Source organism: Embiotoca jacksoni, unplaced genomic scaffold, assembly GCF_022577435.1.
Source record: "Embiotoca jacksoni isolate LCO1_2020_lvr unplaced genomic scaffold, fEmbJac1.0.p SCAF_119, whole genome shotgun sequence".
Classification (NCBI taxonomy): Eukaryota; Metazoa; Chordata; class Actinopteri; family Embiotocidae; genus Embiotoca; species Embiotoca jacksoni.
Genome location: NW_027185251.1, coordinates 89,990 through 110,000, shown reverse-complemented (window position 1 = coordinate 110,000; position 20,011 = coordinate 89,990). Strand labels below are relative to the sequence as shown.

General features: G+C 45.1%; 2 protein-coding genes across 5 annotated transcripts in view; one reads left to right on the top strand and one right to left on the bottom strand.

Moving 5' to 3' along the window:
- Positions 1-5,469, top strand: part of asz1 (ankyrin repeat, SAM and basic leucine zipper domain containing 1) — a 27,680-nt gene extending 22,211 nt beyond the window's left edge. Inside the window, exon 13 of the mRNA XM_069144005.1 lies at positions 4,862-5,469. Coding sequence (XP_069000106.1) covers positions 4,862-5,011 — 150 coding nt within the window. The 3' untranslated portion in view covers positions 5,012-5,469. The remainder of the gene's footprint in view (positions 1-4,861) is intronic.
- A 12,181-nt stretch (positions 5,470-17,650) lies between these two features.
- LOC138194957 (suppressor of tumorigenicity 7 protein homolog) overlaps positions 17,651-20,011 on the bottom strand; it is a 64,662-nt gene continuing 62,301 nt past the window's right edge. The window contains exons 14-15 of one of the 4 annotated variants that reach the window (XM_069144007.1): positions 19,751-19,893; positions 17,651-19,048 (exon numbers count right to left, since the gene is read on the bottom strand). In XM_069144007.1, the coding sequence (XP_069000108.1) occupies positions 18,953-19,048; positions 19,751-19,893 (239 nt within the window). In that variant the 3' untranslated portion in view covers positions 17,651-18,952. The remainder of the gene's footprint in view (positions 19,049-19,750; positions 19,894-20,011) is intronic. The other 3 variants (XM_069144009.1, XM_069144006.1, XM_069144008.1) reach the window with 3 other exon arrangements.

Genomic DNA, 20,011 nt, shown 5'->3' with positions numbered 1-20,011 from the left:
ACACGCACACACTCTCAACAACACACTGTGTGCATCCGGAAAGGATTCACAGCGCTTCACTTTTTCCACATTTTGTTATATTACTGATTTATTCCAAAATGGATTAAATTCATTTTTTCCCTCAAAATTCTACACACAATACCCCATAACGACAAAGTGAAATAAATATTTTTGAAATTTTTGCAAATCTATTAAAAATAAAAAAATAAAAAAAATCACATGGACTTAAGTATTCACAGCCTTTGCCATGACACTCAAAATTGAGCTCAGGTGCTTCCTGTTTCCACTGATCATCCTTCAGATGTTTCTACAACTTGATTGGAGTCCACCTGGTAAATTCAGTTGATTGGACATGATTTGGAAAGACATACACCGTCTATATAAGGTCCCACAGTTGACATGTCAGAGCACAAACCAAGCCATGAAGTCCAAGGAATCATTTGTAGACCTCCGACAGGATTGTATGGAGGCTCAGATCTGGGGAAGAGTACAGAAACATTTCTGCAGCATTGAAGGTCCCAATGAGCACAGTGGCCTCCATCATCTGTAAATGGAAGAAGTTTGAACCACCAGGACTCTTCCTAGAGTCGGCTGCCCGGCCAAACTGAGCGATCGGGGGAGAAGAGCCTTAGTCAGGGAGGTGACCAAGAACCCGATGGTCACTCTGACAGAGCTCCAACGTTGCTCTGTGAAGAGAGGAGAACCTTCCAGAAGGACACCCATCTCTGCAGCACTCCACCAAGCAGGCCTGTATGGTAGAGTGACCAGACGGAAGACACTCCTCAGTAAAAGGCTGCAGGCCTGTATGGTAGAGTGACCAGACGGAAGACACTCCTCAGTAAAAGGCTCATGACAGCCCACCTGGAGTTTACCAAAAGGCACCTGAAGGACTGTCAGACCATGAGAAACTAAATTCTCTGGTCTGATGAAACAAAGATTGAACTCTTTGGCCTGAATGCCGAGCATCATGTTTGGAGGAAACCAGGCACCGCTCATCACCTGACCAACACCATCTCTACGGTGAAGCATGGTGGTGGCAGCATGGATGTTTTTCAGCAGCAGGAACTGGGAGACTAGTCAGGATGGAGGGAAAGATGAATGCAGCAATGTACAGAGACATCCTTGATGAAAACCTTCTCCAGAGCACTCTGGACCTCAGACTGGGGCAAAGGTTCATCTTCCAACAGGACAACGACCCGAAGCACACAGCCAAGATAACAAAGGAGTGTCTTCGGGACAACTCTGTGAATGTCTTTGAGTGTCCCAGGCAGAACCCAGACTTGAACCCGATTGAACATCTCTGGGGAGATCTGAAGATGTCTGAGCACCGACGCTCCCCATCCAACCTGATGGAGCTTCAGAGGTCCTGCAAAGAAGAATCGGAGAAACTGCCCAAGAATAGCAGCCAAGCTTATAGCATCATACTCAAAAAAAGACTTGAGGCTGTAATTTCTGCCAAAGGTGCTTCAACAAAGTATTGAGCAAAGGCTGTGAATACTTATATATGTGTTATATTTTTGTTCTTTATTTTTAATAGATTTGCAAAAATTTTAAACAAACTATTTTCACTTTGTCGTTATGGGATATTGAGTGTCGAATTTTGAGGAAAAAAATGAATTTAATCCATTTTGGAATAAAGCTGTAACATAACAAAATGTGTAAAAAGTGAAGCGCTTTGAATACTTTCCGGATGGACTGTATTGGTGAGCTGCAACAGGTAGGAGGGCTGGTGTGTGTGTGTGTGTGTGTGGTGTGTGTGTGTGTGTGTGTGTGTGTGTGTGTGTGTGTGTGTGTGTGTGTGTGTGTGTGTGAAGAGGGGAGAGTTGTTCCTGACTCCTCACAGCTCAGAAGTCAGCACGCTGTGACATCAAGCTGTCAGCACACAGACGAGGAGGTGGGGGGACGGGGTGAGGGAGCTTAACACGGGAGGGTGGGGCTGATGGCCAGAGAGGGGTGTTGTGAGGAACACGTGGAGGTGTGTGTTTCAGTAACACCAGGAGGCGGTCCCCAGGTGTCAAACAGGAATCTGACCCTCCCACACACACAGGCTCTCCCACACTTGGTCCAACTTTGAAAACAAACCTCAGATGTTTCTAGAACAGCATTGAGACTAAAATCTCAGCTGGTTTCAACAGTTTGAGCCACAGAAGGAATCAGCAGAGCTGGAGGAAGTCTGGGAGCACAATAATGAAGAGTTACTGTTTTAGTAAACTCAGGAAACGATGAGAAAGGAACACTTTTGGTTCCTTCCTCATCCTGCTGGAATCAGAGGAGCAAGTGACATCGCCACATCACCATATCGCTGCGCCACCACATCACCACGCCGTGCCACCACGCCACTACGCCATGCCACCACATCGTGCCACGACACCACGACATGCCATGCCACCACACCACCACATTGTGCCACGACACCACGACATGCCACGCCACCACATCACCACATCACCACGCCACCACATCGCGCCACGCCACCACATCACCACATCGCACCACCACAACATGCCACACCACCACATCGCCACGCCACCACGCCACGCCACCACATCACCACATCGCGCCACCACATCACCACGCCACGCTACCACATCGCGCCACCACATCACCACGCCACCACATCGCGCCACGCCACCACATCACCACATCACCACATCACGCCACCACATCGTGCCACGCCACCACATCGTGCCACGCCACCACATCACCACATCGCGCCACCACGCCACCACATCACCACGACACGCCACGCCACCACATCACCACATCGCGCCACCACATCACCACATCGCGCCACCACATCACCACGACACGCCACGCCACCACATCACCACATCGTGCCACCACGACATGCCACGCCACCACATCACCACGCCACGACATCATCACGACACGCCACGCCACCACATCACCACGCCACCACGCCACGCCACCACATCACCACATCGCGCCACCACATCACCACGCCACCACATCACATCGCGTCACCACGCCACGCCACCACATCACCACGACACCACATCGCACCACCACAACATGCCACACCACCACATCGCCACGCCACCACATCACCATGCCACGCCACCACATCACCACATCGCGCCACCACATCACCACGCCACGCCACCACATCACCACGACACGCCACGCCACCACATCACCACGACACGCCACCACATCACCACATCGCGCCACCACGACATGCCACACCACCACATCACCACGCCACGCCACCACATCACCACGACATGCCACACCACCACATCACCACGCCATGCCACCACATCACCACGACACGCCACGCCACCACATCACCACGACACGCCACGCCACCACATCACCACATCGCGCCACCACATCACCACGACACGCCACCACATCACCACGACACACCACGCCACCACATCACCACGACACGCCACGCCACCACATCACCACGACACGCCACCACATCACCACGACACACCACGCCACCACATCACCACGACACGCCACGCCACCACATCATCACATTGCGCCACCACATCACCATGATACGCCACGCCACCACATCGCGCCACGTCACCACATCACCACATCACCACATCGCGCCACCACATCACCACATCGCGCCACCACATCACCACGCCACGCCACGCCACCACGTCACCACATCACCACGACACGCCACATCACCACATCGCGCCATCACATCGCCACGACACGCCACGCCCCCACATCACTACGCCACCACGCCACGCCACCAAATCACCACATCGCGCCACCACATCACCACGCCACCACATCACATCGCGTCACCACGCCACGCCACCACATCACCACGACACCACATCGCACCACCACAACATGCCACACCACCACATCGCCACGCCACCACATCACCACATCGCGCCACCACATCACCACGCCACGCCACCACATCACCACGACACGCCACGCCACCACATCACCACGACACGCCACCACATCACCACATCGCGCCACCACGACATGCCACACCACCACATCACCACGCCACGCCACCACATCACCACGACATGCCACACCACCACATCACCACGCCATGCCACCACATCACCACAACACGCCACGCCACCACATCACCACGACACGCCACGCCACCACATCACCACATCGCGCCACCACATCACCACGACACGCCACCACATCACCACGACACACCACGCCACCACATCACCACGACACGCCACGCCACCACATCACCACGACACGCCACCACATCACCACGACACACCACGCCACCACATCACCACGACACGCCACGCCACCACATCATCACATTGCGCCACCACATCACCATGATACGCCACGCCACCACATCGCGCCACGTCACCACATCACCACATCACCACATCGCGCCACCACATCACCACATCGCGCCACCACATCACCACGACACGCCACGCCACCACGTCACCACATCACCACGACACGCCACATCACCACATCGCGCCATCACATCGCCACGACACGCCACGCCCCCACATCACTACGCCATGCTCTGGGACCGCCGGGCCGGTGGAGATGGGTCGCGGTCCCAGAGAGGTTCTGGTGACTCAGGTTTGTCTGATGGGACCTGACATGCTGCCTTTGACTCCCACCAGAAACAGAGCGGATATTTCTCACCCTTTAACTGGTCAGGACCGGTTCAGGACTGGGACCGGTTCAGGTTCAGGACCGGGTCAGGTTCAGGTTCAGGACTGGGACCGGTTCAGGACCAGGTCAGGTTCAGGACCGGGTCAGGTTAACAGGACCTGTGACCCCTCCACGTCCTGCATGAGGTCGTCTCCTTCCCTTTGGATTGGTGTGTTTCCTCTCATGTCTCTGACTTGTCCTCCCTCAGATGGACCAAGCCGGAGACAGCTGTCAGCCTCCTCAGCTCGGTTCTGACAGCCGCTGGACGACTCGGGTCCTGACCGGAGTGGGTCTGAGCGCGCTCGGTGCCTCATTCCTCCTCCTCCTCTGCAGAGCAGCCAGCGGGAATACGTCCTAGCAGACGGTGACGATGTGTGTTCATCGTTCTTTAGTTTGATGATTGCAGCTCATCGTTGGAAGATAAAAATGTTTCTGTTATTGAAGTGTTTGAAGAGTCTTTTTATTTTCCAGTTTTCTTTGACTCATCTTTTTACGTTGAATGATATTGTCGGTTTTTTTTTTTTTTTTTTTTTTTTTTTTTTTTTTATGTTTTAAGAGTTTAAGTGATGGTTAAAGCTTCTTTTGAGGATCATGTTTCTGTGTCTGGATTTTTTTTTTTGACAAGATACTAAATCTAGATTTTTCCCAGATTGACATCATCCTGATGAGAACGGAGCTGCAGCCTGTTTAGTTTAGAGTAAAAGATATAAACATCAGAATCACAGCTGGGAAGCAGTTTTCAGTGATTATCAGTTATTCTGGACATCAACCCTCCTCGTGGTGTGTTCAGGGCCTTACTGTACTCCTCGTGGTGTGTTCAGGGACCTTGATGTGATTCAGTAAAGCAGTGAACAATGACTCCCATTAAACTGGATTAATATTACAACATAAGGTTTGAACTTGCGTGTTATTTTATGCTTTTCTTCCACGGTGATCGGAGGTAGGAAACAGCGTGTGACAGTTTGCAGAGCTCAGAGAGACTTCAAACACACTCGCATAATCCGATAGAAACGAACACATTCAGGTGCTCCGGAGAACCAGAACCAGCAGCAGCACCGGGACCAGGACCAGGACCAGGACTAGGACCAGGACCAGGATCCATCGGTGAGACGGAGGGTTTGTTGAAGGCTGTGAAATAACAGAACGTCAAATACTCTGCTGCTGAATCAGTCCGACAACGTTGAACCAGTTATTAATAACCGGTTTATTAATAACTGGTTTATAAATAACTGGTTTATTAATAAGAAGATGTGATTCTGTGATGATGGTCCTTCATGGTGCACACTTACTGTCTTCTACACAATCATGATCTCAGAACCACCGGTTCTGTCTTTAATCTGGACCTGAGCCCCCCCGCCCTCCCTGCTCATCATCTATGAATTGTCTCAGAAGCTCTTCAGCACCGTGCAGACTCGGAGACTCTTCCCGGCTCCTCCAGTCAGAACCTCCTCCGACCTCAAACATACTTTTCAAACGTTCTTCATGCGGAGATTTCAAGACTCAAGACTTCCCTGATGTTTTCTGTCTTGAAAACGCGTCCAGCTCCATAAAGTTCGGTTAATATGAATTTATTGCCAAGTTAATATGTTTTTATTTATCTCTAGCAATCTGCTGTTTGACGGCCGAGCTCGACGCGTCCTGGTGGTGAGCACATTAGTGTTTGTTTGTTTGTTTTTCTGTAAACCCCGTACGGGACTCTCTTCTTGAACTGGCACAGAGAACATGCACGTAATTTGTGTATAATAGTTTGTGGAGTATTTTCTCTAATGTTTGATTATTATAGATAATATTAGAGAAAATGTCTTCTTCAACCTGTTTCATAACTTCGTGTTTAATGAGAAATCTGTCTTAGACTGAGCCACTAAATTCCCTCCATGTGTTTCATAACTGTATTTTTGCAGCTTATTGAAGACTGAATATTTGGACAGATACGTTTTCAGTCATTTGATATCATTTCATTTCTCCTGATTTGCTGTCTTTCTCTTCAATCTCTAATTCATATTTGTAAAGGTCCTGTTTCCACATTCCTCCCGTCATATTGTGTTCTAGTGAGATGCTGTTTGGACAGAGACGTGGTCAGTGCTGCTGTCTGTCTGTAACATTAAAGAACATCCTGTCAGTCACCTGGTTCTGCAGGGAGGAGAGAGAGGAGAGTTTCAACAGAAACTTCCTTTTTATTACTTATTTTATTATCATTTTATTCCATGTTTTTGGTTTTTTCATATAAGTTCCATAATTCAAATGTTCTGTGACCCCACAGAGCTGTGGTGTATCTGGTTCCAGCTGGTTCGGACACTCTTCTGTTCGTGCAGCAGTTCTGCATTTAGGGCGGCACGGTGGTGCAGTGGTTAGCATTGTCGCCTCACAGTAAAAAGGTTCCTGGTTCGAATCCGGTCCTGGGCCTTTCTGTGTGGAGTTTGCATGTTCTCCCTGTGCTTGCGTGGATTCTCTCCGGGTTCTCCGGCTTCCTCCCATCACCCAAAAACATGCACTTCAGTTTGGTTGGTTGGCGCCCTGTTTGTGGCAGCCTGTTGCAGCAGCTCCCCCTTGGGATGCTGCTGTAGTGAAATAATTTCCCCTTGGGGATTAATAGAGTATAATAAAAAAAATCAACATGAACTCTGTTATATTTCACACTCATCCTTCCTCAGTCAGTGATTCCAGAACAGCAAGATGTTACCAGCTGTTTTCTGGTTTCCCTCCTCTCTGCAGGTACATGGGCACCCTGGGCTCCCAGGTGATGTGCGACAACATCCCCGGTCTGGTGAGCAAACAGCGCCAGCTGTGCCGGCAGCACCCCAGAGTGATGCAGGTCATCGGGGCCGGGATGAAGGACTGGATCTCAGACTGTCAGCACCAGTTCAGCAGCCACCGCTGGAACTGCAACACCACGACCAGCGAACACAACCTGTTCGGACGCCTGCTGGTGCGCGGTGAGTGTTGACCTCCGCAGGGAAACTCAGGTGTGCAGCATGAAACACTCCAGCTCTATTGTCAAGGTTCTGGAAGGTGATAAAAACAGGTTGCGTTGTTAGGTTGTGTTACCAGGTTGTGTTATCGGGTTGTGTTACAGGCTGTTACCAAGTTGTGTTGCAGGTTGTGTTACCGGGTTGTGTTACCAGGTTGTGTTACAGGTTGTGTTACCGGGTTGTTACTAGGTTGTGTTACCGGGTTGTGTTACAGGCTGTTACCAAGTTGTGTTGCAGGTTGTGTTACCGGGTTGTGTTACCAGGTTGTGTTACAGGTTGTGTTACCGGGTTGTTACTAGGTTGTGTTACCGGGTTGTGCTACAGGTTGTGTTACCGGGTTGTGTTACCAGGTTGTGTTACAGGCTGTTACCAAGTTGTGTTACCAGGTTGTGTTACCGGGTTGTGTTACCAGGTTGTGTTACAGGTTGTGTTACCGGGTTGTTACTAGGTTGTGTTACCGGGTTGTGCTACAGGTTGTGTTACAGGTTGTGTTTTGTGACTGACTCCTCCTCCTTTCCATCCCTTATACACCGACCACTGCAGAGTCATCAGCAGGAGATAGCCTACCCCCTCCTCCCCCCGCCCCACCACCACCTGCAGCTTCTCACTCAGTAGCAGTGGTTGGATGGTGTTGAATGCACTGGAGAAATCAAAGAAAGTGATTCTCACAGATTCACCGGTTCCATCCAGGTGAGACTGAGCTCGTTGCAGCAGGTAGATGATGGCGTCGTCCACTCCCACATGAGGCTGGTACGCAAATTGCAGAGGGTCCAGAGAAGATTTCACCAGCAGCCTGAGGTGGGCCAAGACCAGCCTCTCCAGCACCTTCATCACATGAGATGTGAGGGCAACCGGTCGGTAGTCGTTGAGGCCGGATGGAGTCGTCTTCTTAGGGACTGGAACCAGGCAGGACGTCTTCCACAGCACCGGGACTTCCTCCTGCTTCAGGCTCAGGTTGAAGAGGTGTTGTAGGACCTAGGGGGGGGAGGGTCATGGCGTCGATGGAGGAAGAGCCCTTTGGAGTTGAGGGCTCTGTGTCCATGCAGCTCACCGGGGGGGAGAGGTGGAAGGCAGCAGAGGTGTTTGGGAGGTGTAAGGTGTGGAGGAGACAGATGAGGGTGGTGAACTAAACCTGTTGAAGAAACAGTTTAGCTCATTGTTCCTCTCCAGGTTCCCCCTGATTGTTCCTCTCCAGGTTCCCCCTGGTTGTTCCTCTCCAGGTTCCCCCTGGTTGTCTCTCTCTCCCCTTGAACCCAGTAATCTCCTTCATACCGGTCCACACCTCCCTCACATTGTTCAAGATAGCTCGCTCCAGAGTTTTGGAAAGAAAGGGAAGAAGAGAGACGGTCTGTAGTTGTTTACTTCAGACGGGTTGAGGGGGGTTTCTTCAGGAGAGGGTTCACTCTCCTTCAGAGAGTTCAGGAAACAGACCGTTGACAGAGAAGAGTTGATGAGATGGAGAGAAAAGGAAGAAGGTCTGGAGCAATAGACTGGAGAATGTGAGATGGGATGGGGAGGGGGGGTGGAGGTTACCAAGGTAACAACTTGATTGGGAGACGTGGAGGTGAAAGAGGAAAGTGAAGGGGATGAAGATGATGGACATGTAGTTATAGAAGATGGATTATAAAATGAGGAGTGTATGTCATCTATCTTTTTAGTGAAGTAGTTGACAAAGTGGCTTGATGGAAGGATGGAGGGGGAGGTTGGAGAAGATGGAGAATAGCTTTTTGGGGTTGGAAAATGAGGATTGAATTCTGGTTTGGTAGAAGGAGCTTTTGGCTGCAGAGAAAGAGGAGAGGAGAGAGGAGAGGAGAGACGAGGAGGACAGAGAGGAGGAGGACAGAGAGGAGGGAGGGAGGAGGGAGAGAGGGAGTGAATGTTGTGACGGACAGGTCCAGAGTCTGTTGATGTGGTCAGGTTGTCAGTTTCATACGACGAGTCCTCGCTGACGCTGAAGCTGACACTTCAAACACTTCCTGGTTTTACAGCAGGGTTGGCTACAGCTGGTCAGACCACACCTCCTGCTCGTTAGACCACACCTCCTGCTCGTTAGACCTCCCGTCACCAGGTGTTACAAATGGGCGGCAATAGAAACTCACCACTGATTACTAAACAAAGAAAACAAAGAAAACTTTCACACAGTCTCTAGATTTTGTCCCAACTTGTCTCAGAGAGTCTTTTTACCTCAAACTGGTGGAAAGTCAAATACAACTTAGTCCTTAATAGAATTGAAATAAAGACCAGAAGTTTAACTCTAAACTTGTTCTCTTTGACTCACAGTTACTTGAGTGAAAACAAGAATCCAATTACAAACAATTCCAGCTACCAAAAACCATCCAAGCTTTAGCAGTCTAGATATCCTAAAACAGCAGATGTAATAATAAACTTTAGCAGAGAAGAGTATTTAAAGATTATACTTCACTTTAGTTCAAGTGATCCAGCTGGATGTAGTCCTCCAAAAGTCAAAAATACACACTTTACTAAAATAAATCTCAACTCCTCCCAGGTTGTTGTTTTAACATCGTTCTCAGAATGCAGACGTGGTTTCAGACTCTGGTGACTTCATGAAGTAATTTTTTATTAAAACAATACACAAAGTACAATTCTGTTTAAAACATTAATTACATTTGTCTCATCCGTTTTTTTGAGCTTCATCTCCTTTCTGGACTTCTTTATTCTTTAGTTTTCGGTCCTATAAATGCAGAACTACATGAATTTTTCTATCAAATCTCTGAAGAGTTCATGAACGTTGCATCAGTTGCAGCTCTGACCGCGTCTTCTTCCTGTGAGTCTCCGTGTGTCTTCATTGTGTCACAATTAGAAACGAACAGGAACTCACTTCTCTGCTGGCTGACGTGGAGGAGAAAAGGTTCATGTCTTGGTTCATGTCTCACACACACACACACACACACACACACACACACACACACACACACACACACACACATACATACACACACACATACATACACACACATATACACACACACACACAGACAGACACTCACATATACACACATACATACACACACACACACACACACACACACACACACACACACACACACACACACACCTGGAAACGTGTGTGTGTGTGTGTGTGTGTGTGTGTGTGTGTGTGTGTGTGTGTGTGTGTGTGTGTGTGTGTGTGTGTATGTGTGTGCCTGGAGCCAAGAATCAGCAGTGAGTTTGTCCAGTCTCTGTGTGTGTCTCCTATAAAATTAACAGCTGATGAAGAGGAGAAGTGCAGGCTGTCAGCTCCTATCATCAGTCTCTCATCTGTCCTTAATCATCTTCCTCCCCCTCTTCGTCTCATCTTCACCGGACCAACAGTCTTGCCTCTGCAACCACTAAATCTACGCTGATTGGACAAACTGGTTGTCTACCTACCAGCTCACATTCCTTCACATTCTAACCTTTTAATGCATGAATACGATGAGCAGAAATTTAAGGAGCAGAGGTGATTTGTCAGGAGGGTTGATAGCTTGTTAAGGCCTTTAACCAATGACCAATAAACAACAGGAAAATAAAATATATTCACTAACTCATTATGCTACAAACTTACTCTTACTCACTATTGATCCTACTGCTACTAACAACTACTAAATATTCACGCTACTAAATAAATATTACTAACTCTCATACTACTACTACTAACTATTTATACAACTAACTAACTAATAACTAGTCCTACTAACTAACTAACATCTAACCTCAGGCTGCTGGTGAAATCTTCACTGGACCCGCTGCAATTTGCGTACCAGCCTCATGTGGGAGTGGACGATGCCATCATCTACCTGCTGCAACGAGCTCAGTCTCACCTGGATGGAACCGGTGACTCTGTGAGAATCACTTTCTTTGATTTCTCCAGTGCATTTAACACCATCCAACCACTGCTGCTGAGTGAGAAGCTGAGGGTGGTGGGGGTGGACACGTCCACCGTCTCCTGGATCACTGACTATCTGACAGGCAGACCACAGTTTGTCCGTCTGGACAGTGTGCTGTCTGATACGGTGGTCGGTGGTACTGGAGCTCCTCAGGGAACTGTTCTGTCTCCTTCCTGTTCACCTTATACACAACTGACTTCCAGAACAACTCAGAGTCAAGACATCTGCAGAAGTTCTCTGATGACTCTGCAGTGGTTGGTGTATAAGGGATGGACAGGAGGAGGAGTACAGGGCAGTAGTGGAGGACTTTGTGGAGTGGGCTGGTAGAAATCACCTCCTCCTGAACGTGGCCAAGACCAGAGAGATGGTGGTCGACTTCAGGAGGAAGATGACGGCTCCACAACTGCTGAGAGTTCTGGGAGAGGAGGTGGACATGGTGGAGGAGTACAAGTACCTGGTGTCTCCATGACAACAGACTGAACTGGAAGACCAACATCAATGCTGTCTACAAGAAGGTGATGAGTCGACTCTTTTTCTTGAGGAAACTTCGATCCCTCAATGTGTGCAGCGAGATGTTGGGAGATGTTCTACCATCTGTTGTGGCCAGTGAACTGTACTTCACTGTGGTCTGCTGGGGGAGCAGCATTGGAGCCGGAGACACCAACAGACTTAACAAACTGGTTAAGAAGGCCGGCTCCATCATCGGCTACAAACTGGACAACCTGGAAAAGGTGGTGGAGAGGAGGACGCTGAACAAACTATTATCCATATTGGATAATCCTGACCACCCTCTCCACCACCTGCTGCAGGGACAGAGGAGGACGTTCTCCAAAAGATTCCTCCAGCTGCTGTCACAAGGACAGATACAGGAGATCATTCCTGATACAGGAGATCATTCCAGATACAGGAGATCATTCCAGATACAGGAGATCATTCCTGATACAGGAGATCATTCCAGATACAGGAGATCATTCCAGATGCAGGAGATCATTCCAGATACAGGAGATCGTTCCTGATACAGGAGATCATTCCAGATACAGGAGATCATTCCTGATGCAGGAGATCATTCCAGATACAGGAGATCATTCCTGATACAGGAGATCATTCCAGATACAGGAGATCATTCCAGATGCAGGAGATCATTCCTGATGCAGGAGATCATTCCAGATACAGGAGATCATTACTGATACAGGAGATCATTACTGATACAGGAGATCATTCCAGATACAGGAGATCATTCCTGATACAGGAGATCATTCCAGATACAGGAGATCATTCCAGATACAGGAGATCATTCCTGATGCAGGAGATCATTCCAGATACAGGAGATCATTACTGATACAGGAGATCATTCCACATGCAGGAGATCATTCCAGATACAGGAGATCATTCCTGATACAGGAGATCATTCCTGATACAGGAGATCATTCCTGCCGACCACAATAAGACTGTACAATAACTCACCTCTGGCAAAATAACACTGTTGACTGTGTTTCTTGGTTGTTTGTATACAATATATATAGATATATACTGTACTGTATACACTGTATATACTGTGCATTTTATTTTATATTTTATATTTATATTTTATAATTTTACTGCTATTTTATTGCTTTTCTATTATTCTATTATTATCCTGTTGCTTCTGTATGCTGCTGTAGCGAAAAAATTTCCCCTCGGAGATTAATAAAGTAACTACCTAACCTAACCTAACCTAACCTAACTACTACTACTAACTCACTAACACTAACTATTCATAATACTAACTACTATTACTAACTTACTACCAATAATAACTACTATTACTAACTACTACTAACTAACTACTGCTACTACTACCAACGTCTATGAACTATTACTACCTAACTAACTACTAATGAATCACTATAAACTAACTACTTATTAACTACTACTAACTAACTGCTACTAAATATTCATATTACTAACTAGCTAGTAACTCACTTACACTAACAAACTACTACTAACAAACTGCGACTAACTAACTACTAATGAACTACAAACAAACTACTAATGAATTACAAACTAACTACTAATTAACTACAAACTACTAATGAATTACAAACTAACTACTACTTAACTGCAAACTAACTACTAATAAACTTCTACTAAATAACTCCCAATGAACTATATACTAACTAATCATTAGTTACTACTCACTAACTACTAATGAACTACAAACTAACTACTAATGAACTACAAACCTAACTACTAATGAACTACAAATGAACTACTAATGAACTACAAACTAACTGCTAATGAACTACCAATTAAGTACTCATGAACTACATACGAACTACTAATTAATTACTACTAACTAACTACTAATGAACTACACACTAACTACTTATTAATTACTACTAAATAATGAATAATGAACTACAAACAAACTTCTAATTAACTACAAAATGAACTGCTAATTAACTACAAACTAACTAATTAACTAAATACTAACTGCTAATTAATTACTAATAACTATTGATGAACTACAAACTTAACTACTAATGAACTAAATACTAACTACTAATTCATTACTATTAACTACTAATGAACTACACTAACTAATTAATTACAAACTTCTACTTAACTACAAACTAACTACTAATGAACTACTACTAACTATTACTAAGTCACTATTTATATTTATAAATATAAGTATATGAAGATCATTGTGTTTCACTTTTAATCCAGAGGCTGATGTAGAGAAAAAAACTGACCTCCTGTCTGTCTGTCTTTCTGTCTGACTTTCTATCTGTCTGTCTTTTTATCTGTCTGTCTGTCTGACTTTCTGTCTGTCTGTCTGTCTGTCTGTGTCTTTCTGAATTTCTGTCTCTGTATTTCTGTCTGTCTGTCTTTCTTTCATTTTGTCTGTCTGTCTAGCTGTCTGTCTGTCTCTGTCTATATCTTTCTCTGTCGCTCTCTCCCTGTCTCTGTGTCTCTGTCTTTGTCTCTCTGTTTGTCTGTCTCTGTCTGTCCTTCTGTCTCTCTCTCTCTCTCTCGCTGTTTCTGTCTCTCTCTATCTCTGTCTGTGTTTGTCTGTCTGACTGACTGTCTGTCTCTGTTTGTCCGTCTGTCTTTCTTTCTATCTGTCTGTCTGACTTTCTGTCTTTCCGTCTCTGTCTGTCTGACTGTCTGTCTGTCTGTTTGTTTGTCTCTCTTTTGCTGTCTGTCTGACTTTGTCTTTCTGTTTGTCTTCCTTTCCATCTCTGTCTATCTGTCTGTCCGACTTTCTTTCTGTCTGTCTGTCTTTCTTTCTGTCTCTGTCTGTCTGACTGTCTGTCTGTCTGACTTACTTTCTGTCCATCTGTCTGTCTTTCTGTCTCTGTGTCTCTCTCTTTGTCTCTCTGTCTTTATGTCTCTCTGTCTGTCTGTTTGTCTGTCTCTGTCATTCTGTCGTTCACTCTGTCTGTCTGTCTTTCTTTCTGTTTGTCTGTCTGTCTTTCTTTCTGTCTGTCTGTCTGTCTTTCTCTTTCTGTCTGTCGTTCTCTCTGTCTGTCTTTTTTTTTCTGTATCTGCTGTGTCTGTCTGTCTGTATTTTTGTCTGTCTGTCTGTGTGTTTATCTTTCTTTCTTTCTTTCTTTCTTTCTTTCTTTCTTTCTTTCTTTCTTTCTTTCTTTCTTTCTTTCTTTCTTTCTTTCTTTCTGTCTCTCTTTCTCTCTTTCTCTGTCTCTCTCGCTGTTTTTGTCTCTCTCTATCTCTCTGTCTGTCTGTCTTTTTGTTTGTCTCTCTTTTGCTGTCTGTCTCTCTCTTTCTTCCCGTCTCTGTCTGTCTGTCTGTCTGTCTGTCTGTTTCTCCGTCTCTGCCTTTGTCTCTCTGTCTGTCTTTCTTTCTGTCTGTCTGTCTGTCTGTCTTTCTCTTTCTGTCTGTCGTTCTCTCTGTCTGTCTTTTTTTTTCTGTATCTGTCTAACTGTCTGTCTCTCTGTCGGTCTGTCTGTCTGTTTGTCTCTGTCTGTCTTTCTGTCTCTCTGTCTCTGTGTCTGTCTGTCTGTCTGTCTGTCTGTGTGTGTGTTTATCTTTCTTTCTTTCTTTCTTTCTTTCTTTCTTTCTTTCTGTCTCTCTTTCTCTGTCTCTCTCGCTGTTTTTGTCTCTCTCTATCTCTGTCTGTCTGTCGTTCTCTCTATCTCTCTGTCTGTCTGTCTTTTTGTTTGTCTCTCTTTTGCTGTCTGTCTCTCTCTTTCTTCCCGTCTCTGTCTGTCTGTCTGTTTCTCCGTCTCTGCCTTTGTCTCTCTGTCTGTCTTTCTTTCTGTCTGTCTGACTGACTGTTTGTCTGTCTGTCTGTCTGTCTTTCTGTCGTTCTCTCTGTCTGTCTAAATGTCTGTCTGTCTGACTTTCTGTCCGTCTGTCACTTTCTTACACTCTGTCTGTCTGTCTGTCTTTCTTTCCGTCTGTCTGTCTGACTGTCTGTTTGTCTGTTTGTTTGTCTCTCTTTTGCTGTCTCTCTGTCTTTCTATCTGTCTGTCGTTCTCTCTCTGTCTTACTGTCTGTCTGTCTTTATTTTTGTCTGTCTGTGTGTGTGTGTGTGTGTGTCTTTCTGACTTTCTGTCTGTCTGTATGTCTGTCTGTCTTTCTTTCTGTCTCTGTCGGTCTGTCTATCTTTCTGTCTGTCTGTCTGTCTTTGTCTGTCTTTCTGTCTCTGTCTATATCTTTCTCTGTCTCTCTCCGTCTCTCTCTGTCTTTGTCGTCAAAAAAGTAAAAAATAAGTCATACTATAACATGTTGCCCGAAATGACAAAAATGTTATAGTATGGTATGTCATCCAAAATGTCCAAACAATTTCATACTATAGAATGTCGTCCAAAATGGCAAAAAATGTCACACTATAGTATGTCCCCCAAAATGTCAAACAATTTCACGCTATTGAATATAATCCAAAATGTCAAAAAACGTCAAAGTATAGAATGTTGTCCAAAATGTCAAAAAATGTCAAACTATAGAATGTCACCCGAAATGACAGAAAAATTGCATGTAGTATGTCGCCCGAAATGTCAAAAAATGTCAAACTATAGAACGTCAACCAAAATGTAAAAAAATGTCAAACTATAGAATGTCGCTCAAAATGGTAAAAAATGTCAAACTATAGACTGTCGTCCAAAATGTCAAAGAAATTTCACACTGTTGAATATCGTCCAAAATGTCAAAAAACTTCAAAGTGCAGAATGTCATCCAGAATGTCAAAAAAATTTCATCCTATAGCATGTCGCTCAAAATGGTAAAAAATGTCAAACTAAACAATGTCGCACGAAATGTCAATGAATGTCACACTATAGTATGTCGCCCAAAATGTTAAACAATTTCACACTATTGAATATCATCCAAAATGTCAAAAAACGTCAAACTATAGAATGTCACCAGAAATGACAGAAAAACTGCATGTAGTATGTCGCCCGAAATGGCAGAAAATGTCAAACTATAGTATATCGCCCGAAATGGCAAAAAATTTCAGACTATAATATATCATCCAAAATGTCAAAAAAAATAACATGTCACCCAAAATGTCAAACAATTTCACACTTGAATATCGTCCAAAATGTCAAAAAATGTCATACTATAGTATGTCGCTCAAAATGGTAAAAAATGTCAAACTATAGGATGTCGCCCGAAATGGCAGAAAATGTCACACTATTGAATATCGTCCAAAATGTCTAAAAATTTCAAACTATAAAATGTCGTTCAAAATGCCAAAAAAATTCATCCTATAGCATGTCGCTCAAAATGGTAAAAAATGTCAAACTAAACAATGTCGCACGAAATGTCAATGAATTTCATACTATAGTATGCCGTCCAAAATGTCAAAAAATGTCACACTATAGTATGTCGCCCAAAATGTCAAACAATTTCACACTATTGACTAGAATCCAAAATGTCCAAAAACGTCAAACTATAGTATGTCGACCAAAATGGCAAAAAATTTCAGACTATAGTATATCATCCAAAATGTCAAAAAATGTCAGGTCACCCAAAATGTCAAACAGTTTCACACTTGAATATCGTCCAAAATGTCAAAAAATGCCATCCTATAGCATGTCGCTCAAAATGTAAAAATGTCACTAAACAATGTCGCACGAACTGTCAATGAATTTCCTAAAATAGTATATCATCCAAAATGTCAAAAAATTTCATACTTCATATTTCCGGATGTAGTCTAAAATGGTAAAAAAGTCACTGCAGCATGTCACCTGAAGTGATACAAAATTTTAATTATATACTTCAATAAAAAGGTCATATGATAGTAACTCGTCCAAAATGTCATAAATACGTTGTTTTCTGGTCATTCCCGGTAAATGCAGAGCGTCAGTTTGAAACACCACCACCTTTTTTAAATTCACACATGTAAATTCACTAAAATGTGCATAAGTATGCTGACGGAGGTATACAATCCAAGAAACAGTAGTTTATGGAAATATGTTTTTGTATAAATTAACCTCATGCATTGAAATTGATCAAAGCAGGCTGCACATTTTAACTGCTGCTGCCAAGCTGGCCAATCATAGCGCAGAATGTAGTGTAGTTATAAATAATGAGGCACAATACAGCATCAAACAGCTTCCTCTGCTGGTTTGTTCCTATCAAACATAATATCATATGAATCATGACATCATCATATCGGCGAACATGGCCACATTTTGCAAACATGTCCAACAGACCTCCTGAAACATGTGCCTGTGTTTCCTGTTTCAAGTTTCATCTCTACCTTCATTCATCTGATCATTTCCAACATGTTGTTTCCGGTTTATCACTGAGGAACTGCGTTGAGCCGTGAACTTTCTCCGTGAGATTAATAATCTGCTCATAGATTTCAATACACGTCGTCGTTAACAGGCTGAAAATGTGTGAATCATTAATGTTCTGATTTCATGTCTCAAACATCACAGACTGTTTTAGATGTCAGAGCGTCGTGCAGCGTCTCCTCAGACAGACGTCGTATTCCTGCCGACTGATCCGTGTGAAAACACATCATACATGTGCTGGACTCAACAGAGAACAACCACCACTTACCGGGTTCCTTCGTGTTGACGCCCATCTCCGTCCTGACAGCCACTAAAACACCGGCTCAATCAAAATGTTGGGAAGAAGCTGCTTTGCAGCAAAACACAAAAAGTCCTTTATTGTATTTTTTTCCTTTTCACTTTTTTAATGATGGAAACTGATCACCTGTTTTTGTACAACAAAAAAAAAATGCTTTAAATGATTGAAAACCCCAAAAATGCAAACATATCAAATAAAGTCTCAAACCAACTGTGAAGTCTACGCTTCCTCCCGCCTCTTCCCGTCTCCTCCCACCTTAGTTTGATTTGAACTCTGTAATCTTGGCACAAAGGTGTGTCAGTCTTGTCCGATGCAGCGTTCTGGGTTTCAGTTCAGCTGTTCCTGTCCGATGGAGATCTGCTGTCGGTGCTGGTTCTGATTCTGGTCCGGCCAGTCGGGTCAGATGCGGGTGAGTTGGTGCCAGAGGCTGGACGGTAGGATGCTCTCCACCTTTTCCATGATGAAGTTCAGAGGAGCAAACAGCGTGCTGAGGAACTACAAAGACAGAGATGGAGAACAATCACACAAAATCCTGTAAGCCAAGAAGCAGGGCTGCACACCTCCACCACCAATTTCCTGTTTACTTCCTGTTTGTGCCACCTGAGGACCAATATGTTGGTTTGATTCATTGGTTTGTTCATTGGTTCGTTTGTTGGTTCGTTTGTCGGTTGGTTCGTCGGTTCATCCATTGGTCCATCCGTCAGTCCGTCCGTCGGTCGGTTCATTGGTTGGTTTGTTGGTTTGTTGGTTTGTTGGTTCGTCAGTTCGTTGGTTGGTTGGTTGGTTGGTTGATCTGTCGGTCCGTTGGTTCGTCGGTTCATCGGTTGGTTTCGTTGGTTGGTTGGGTGGTTGGTTGGTTGGTTGGTTCATCCGTCGGTTCGTTGGTTCATTCAGTGGTTCGTTGGTAAGTTGGTTCGTTGTTTGGTTTGTTGTTTCGTTGGTTGGTAAGTTCCTTTGTTCATTTGTTTGTTCATTCACAGCCTGATTTAAAGCACAAACTGAAGCGTTACTTTACATAAGGAGATCCTGACTTCCTCCTCATCAGCTGATCAGAGAGAACAGACTTCAGATCAGTGCTCAGTGTTGGCTGATGCTGATCTTGAACTTCATCCCCAGACCCTTCCACACAGTCATCAATCAAAGTCAAAGCGGAAAGTTTCCTGCTGGAACAAAGGTCAAAGGTCACCATATACTCACAGCTTTAGCGAACACTCCCATGAGTTCGGGGAACTGGTGTGTGAGCAAAGCCAACATGGCGGTGAAGGAGCAGAGCCCGGCGGTGAAGAGGATGAAGAAGGGCAGCTCCTTCTTCGGGTAAACCGACACCTCGTGAAACACTGCTTCCAGACACACACACACAAAAACAAACAACACAATGTCAGCTGGCAGCACAACGTTTCATCAAAATCCTCTCAACTCACCGCAGACTCATCTCACACACACACACACACACACACA